This window comes from Oncorhynchus clarkii, chromosome 7 (genome assembly GCF_045791955.1).
Source record: "Oncorhynchus clarkii lewisi isolate Uvic-CL-2024 chromosome 7, UVic_Ocla_1.0, whole genome shotgun sequence".
Classification (NCBI taxonomy): domain Eukaryota; kingdom Metazoa; phylum Chordata; class Actinopteri; order Salmoniformes; family Salmonidae; genus Oncorhynchus; species Oncorhynchus clarkii.
Window position 1 is genome coordinate 41,586,000 of NC_092153.1, and position 5,979 is coordinate 41,591,978.

General features: G+C 45.0%; 1 protein-coding gene across 1 annotated transcript; it reads right to left on the minus strand.

The window, feature by feature from the left end:
• Nucleotides 1-261: 261 nt before the first annotated feature.
• LOC139414241 (family with sequence similarity 83 member E) lies at nucleotides 262-5,353 on the minus strand. Its single transcript, XM_071162139.1, has 9 exons — nucleotides 4,892-5,353; nucleotides 4,430-4,576; nucleotides 3,062-3,186; nucleotides 2,519-2,968; nucleotides 2,014-2,076; nucleotides 1,798-1,857; nucleotides 1,405-1,651; nucleotides 1,032-1,244; nucleotides 262-840 (listed from the first exon to the last, which is right to left on the minus strand). Exons 1-9 carry the CDS (start codon nucleotides 5,351-5,353, stop codon nucleotides 640-642), a joined length of 1,968 nt encoding a protein of 655 aa, XP_071018240.1. The 3' UTR covers nucleotides 262-639.
• Between the last annotated feature and the right edge of the window lie 626 nt (nucleotides 5,354-5,979).

Genomic DNA, 5,979 nt, shown 5'->3' on the forward strand with positions numbered 1-5,979 from the left:
TTGAGCAGTGTATATTCTATGGAAAATATATATATTTTTTGTCTTCCCTGGACTATAAGATATATTATATTTGCGAGGACAGAGATATAGTTAATCATGATAATAAACTAAATATCATAGGATTGAAAGTTATATTAAACAGATCAACCTGTGTGAATTAACATGATGAAAGGTTATTTTATTCAGTTTGACATATAATGAAAAACCGTCCTAATCCAATATTCCATAAGAAACAAATGAATATGTCAAGAAATCTATTGTTCTAGTCATCGACCTGTATGTATACATTTGTGTGGGGCCTGAAACCATGAAAACTGTGGCTGTTTAGATTTGTTCTGCTGAGCATTTTACCATCTTGTAGGACCTACAACGTCTGTATTATGAGAGATGATCAACTGAGTTTACATTGGTCACATCCATTACGTTACATTACATTACAATACATTTCAAACTGGCTGTCATTAACAGATGGCTTCCCTGCTTAATCTTCCAGGTAAATACAGTAAGCATTTTCACTGAAGTTGCACATCAATTTTGTCCATGTGATTCAACACTAGACTCTGCTCTCAATGCAGCTACCATTGTCTGTCCCATTCGCATCGTGACATTTCCCCGTTCTCTTCCATCCTCTTCACTCAATCACTTTCTATCCTCCTTCCCTAGATCCCAGTCACTCTGTGGCCTTCTCCAGTCCCCCTGGAGTCCAACACTGCCACTGCGAGGCCTGGTGGTAGGAGGCAGAAAGGTTTTGGGAGGCCTAAGGATCCCCGTTTTAAACTCATCATTCCTCTTCCTCATTAGGGCGAAGGCTGGGGTCATTCGAATAGGGTCAGAAAAGTACTGTCGGAAAAAGAGAAAACCAGGGAATGTCTCAGTAGATGGTCTCTATTTTTATCTTGCTCTCACGCACACACGCACACACGCACACACACACACACACACACACACACACACACGCACACACATACATACATACATACATAAATACATACAGTGAGGGTGTGACATAAATCCTAAATCCTTACACTTACACTGGCTTGTGGTACTGATGGTCCCTTCTCTTTAAAGCCTGGGTCTGTATGCATCACACTCAGGTCCATCATGGAACTGCTGAGTTCTGACACGGTGGTCTTAGCACCCCTCCTTAGCTGGGTTGAAGAGCTCTGACGAGGCCGCAGCCTCCTCATGATGTCACTCAAAGAGCTGAAGCTTTCACTTTGAGGCACCTTCAATATCAGAGGTCTCTGCATAAGAGAAAGGCAAACCTTCACTGTCCATACTCTGTCCATTAACATCTAACAGTATTTGATTTTATTGTACTCCAAATGAGACAGATTCGTATTTCCATACAGGATGAATCAGTAGCAGTGGGACTGTGTGTATATTTATAAACCAGAGGCTCACCCTAGATATAGAGGGGCTATCAGCACCAGAGTTGACTCTAGATTCAGTTGCCTCTGTGCCTAACTCCTCTGCCATAACATCTTCCCTTCTAGTTGGACGATCTCTTCTCTCTCTGGAGGGAAAGCCCACAGCTTCTTCTCGTGGGCCTGTCTCCATTTTGTTTTCACTGGGCCCCACAGACTCTTTCTCATCAACTTCAGAGCTCCTCTGTTTGGAGAGGTGTATGCCATATGTTTTGAGTTGGACCCTTCAAGAGAATAATTACATTTTAGTACTATTTACTGACAAAGTATGGCTAGGTTTACTATGGTAATGTATCCATTTAATTAATTGGAGTTCTGAAAGTGAATTCACAATCACAATTATAGTCACAATTATCACAGCGTTACACACCTGTGTTGGGTTTCTGTTTCAGCGGACGGCTGGTTCTCTTCCTGAGAGGGTAAATCTCCGCTGCAAGATCATCCGAACCAAACAGGTGTTATAACATTGCTACTCAAAGTATTGTGGATAGTTATTCTAAATAAAACTCATTCTCTTCTTAAGGATATGCAAAAACATTGCAAACCGAGCACGTATGAGTCTCATACTTCCCAAAAATGGACTCACTTAAAAGTCGTTTGATTATCCAGCTGAATTTCACTCTCCGAACTGACATTGTTGGCCCATATTCTGTAACGTAAAAAGAACAAAATGACCTGAGCACCGATCATACAGAAACTGCTACTGTCCCCACAAGATAAAAGTATTACAGATAAAGGTGACACAGAGAGCAAATACAACCAAGACAGTGGCTCACAGTACATACAATCACACATTACGTGCCTTCTATGACTGGCTTCATATGTTCTAGGTTTCTACACCCCGAAGCTCACAACAATATGGGCCTGCGGTGACACAAGGGCCATGTTTGCACCTGTTGACACATGTTTAGAAGGGAATGAAAGGTAAACGATCAAACCTGAGTGCACGAAACTGACTTTTTGTACACTTTAGAGCCGTACACGCGCGGATCAAAAACCTTTCACTGGTTTCAAATGGTTAGGAAATCTGTGGCATAAAAACAGGTATGGAAATCACATTGTGGCAATCCCTCTGGTTTCATCACACATACCTCCCCTCGTATGCATGCGTAGTTGTGAGGTGATCAACTTCCTTCGGACAAAACTCCTCCCCAAAAGGTGGCTTTTTGTTCACTGCTGTAAAATGTTGCAATGGTTCCTCCATGTTCACATTCATGTCCATGGGTTCACCGTGTTGATTGACAGGACTTCCTCTGTGGATGACGCCCAGGGCCTCCCAATCCAGGGTGTAGTCTGCAGGTGGGGGAGGAGGGGGGCTGTTGACAGGCTCCATGGGGAAAGACTTGGGCCGGTTGTTGAGGTCCAGGAGCACTGAGTGGTGATGGGGCTCATCTATTGGGGCCTTGGTGGTCTTCCATGTGTCTGGAACTGGAAGTGAGGCTGCAAAGAGGATCCGGAACTCTCGGTCGAAGGATTCCACTACCGGGCCACTCAGCACCGTCACCAGCTGCCGGTGCAGGTGGGCGTCTGACCATGTGAAGCTAGTGAACACAATAACAAGCTGTTATTTGATGTCAGAGGGTAACTGAGTATGTAATAAGTTATAACCTGTGGAGAGCACCTAGCTGCTTTACCTGTAGCTGCCATTAACCACGGTCTCCAAATCCACCAGGAGAAAGTTGTCCTTCAATTCCCCCATCACTATCTTTCCCTCCCGTGAACAGAAGGTCTTTCCTCCAAGAACACGAACCTGTATATTCTGTGAAGTGCAGAATACAAGGTAATCAACTTTATTTCAACCCTGTCGATTCAGACATAGACTTTGAATTTACTTAAATACTGCCAGAATATACTGTATACATCACATCAAATGTTATTTGTCACATACGCCGAATATAAGTGTAGACCTTACAGTGGAATGCTTACTTACAAGCCCTTAACCAACAATGCAGTTTTTAGAAAAATACCTTAAAAAAGTAAGAAATAAATGTAACAAATAATTGAAGAGCAGCAGTAAAATAACAATAGCGAGGCTACAGGGGGTACCGGTACAGAGTCAATGTGTGGGGGCACCGGTTAGTTGAGGTATTTGAGGAAATGTGTAGAAGCTGTTGAGACGCGTCTTGGACCTAGACTTTTTGCTCCAGTACTGCTTGCCGTGTGGTAGCAGAGAGAATAGTCTATGACTCAGGTGGCTGGAGTCTGACAATTTTTAGGGCCTTCCTCTGACACCGCCTGGTATAGAGGTCATGGATGGCAGGACGCTTGGCCCTGGTGACGTACTAGGCCGTACGCACTACCTTCTGTAGTGCCTTGCGGTCGGAGGCAGAGCAGTTGCCATACCAGGCGGTGATGCAACCCGTCAGGATGCTCTCGATGGTGCAGCTATGAAACCTTTCGAGGATCTGAGGACCCATGCCAAATATTTTCAGTCTTCTGAGGGGGAATAGGTTTTGTTGTGCCCTCTCCACAACTGTCTTGGTGTGCTTGGACCATGTTAGTTTGTTGGTGATGTGGACACCAAGGAACTTGAAGCTCTCAACCTGCTCCACTACAGCCCCATCAATGAGAATGGAGGTGTGCTCGGTCCTCCTTTTCCTGTAGTCCACCATAATATCCTTTGTCTTGTATATCATTACCACAGACGTGATGTTAGCCACACCAAGAGATGCACAGACTGACAAAGTAAATGCAGAACAACCTGTTCAGTTGTGTTGCTTCACCCAGATACATTCCACAAATGCCCAAAAAAAGGAGTTACCAGAGACTAGTCAGCCTGGGTGTGCATCAGCTTCTCAAGAGCCAGATGTCAGGTTAATGACTCCCCTTTCACAAAGTTCATACTGCTTTTATGAAACCTGATGCACTGTGACAAAGATTATTAAAATGTTGAGCTGTTGTTTTGGCACTGTGTGAATTAACAAGGTATGTGGGATTAGCTAAGTGGTATGAATGACATCAGGAGTCAGAGTCTGTAGACCTTATATGGTGTAGTTACTCACCGGATGCCTCAGCCTGTGAGGGGGGAGGTTCTCTTGGCTGGATCTCTGGTTCAGGACAATGTAAACAGGGACTCCCCGTGAAGCGATAGTGCGTAGATCCCCAATCACAGTGCTATCTGTCAGTCTGTCTGTCACCATGGCAACAACCTGTACAGCAGACACTCTGTCAGAGGAATATTAATACGTGACAGAGTGGATATTTCTCCCTGACCAGGTCGCAAACCCTAACACAACATACTGAAGAGGCACCATCAACAACACTGACCCAGCAAAGAAAAGGCATTTCTGGATCCGGCTTGACAGCACCTCTAGGTCTCATTAAAGCCAGTAGCGATGAACTCAGCCATCCGCTACAAATAATCGTCATACAATCCAATATTTTTACTGATGTGCCAAGTGCATGTAGGCCTGATTATATTTTTGTGCCTTAAAAGTATATCATCTTCAATCATTCAGACATACCTTGCTAGCCCCCTGCAGTAGTCTTCTGATGATCTCTCTGACAGGAGGTTGTTCATCTGCAGGTGGGCTGGTGTAGACCATGGCACGTCCCATTCCCACCCAGGTGACCCCCTCAGGCCAGCCCAGCTCCAGGCACGGTGCAGGGGTGTCTGAGTGGGTGGGGAAGTACCTGGCGGAGAAGTCTTGCACACCTGAGTTGCCACCCTCCTCAGCCCCCTCCAAGTCCTCATAGCTGCTATGGTAGTCCTTGACCCTGCTACTGATCTGGTTCACCTCCTCTGGGGAGAGGAAGGGGACGAGGTGCTCTGCACTCAGCGTGGTGTAGAAGGCCTCGGGGCCCGCACTCAGCAGGCGTTCTAGCGCATAGCGCTCCCTCTCGCAGTGAAGGTACTCCGGGCTGGACTCAGACGTTGGCAGAAATATCACATCCTTATTCAGACTCTGTTCCTGGGAGTTTGACATGGCCGAACAGTATGTAGCCTTAGCCTCCTCAGTCTTTGGGAATGAGGGTTGTCTTTTGAACTCTGCGGGGGAGGGGGGGTACACCCCCACCTACAAGCACTACTAGGGCAGCACAGGTCCAGCCAAAATCATGACACCAATTACACTAGCTGGTGATGATATGCTATTTGTTACTGGAAAATTGTGTGCGGTAGAAGTCTCCTTTTCACTACCTCTGTTTACTCTGAGAGAAACGCAGTCACCAATGAATCTTGATTCTCGCATTAGATCTCATTGAAAACATTGTCCAGAATCAGTTAAATAAGGTAAGGACACAGATATATCTTCAAGGGAACGATCTTGAAAACACAGGCAAAAAAAGTTCCCAGCCTTTCACAAACATGTCACAAGTCCTTGTTGACGTAAGGAACAAATAGCTCTGAGTGAGTTATGATATATAATCACTAAAGAGATCATAACCACTAAAAACGATGAAATAATGATAGTGGCGATAGAAAAAGACAACTCACCCTTCACACTCACACTTCATGTCCTAAAATATGATGACTGATTACCTCCAACTTATAACAGATTCTCTTATCTTCTTCCTCCCCCTTTCGTACAACTCCTCCCTCACTCTCACCTTC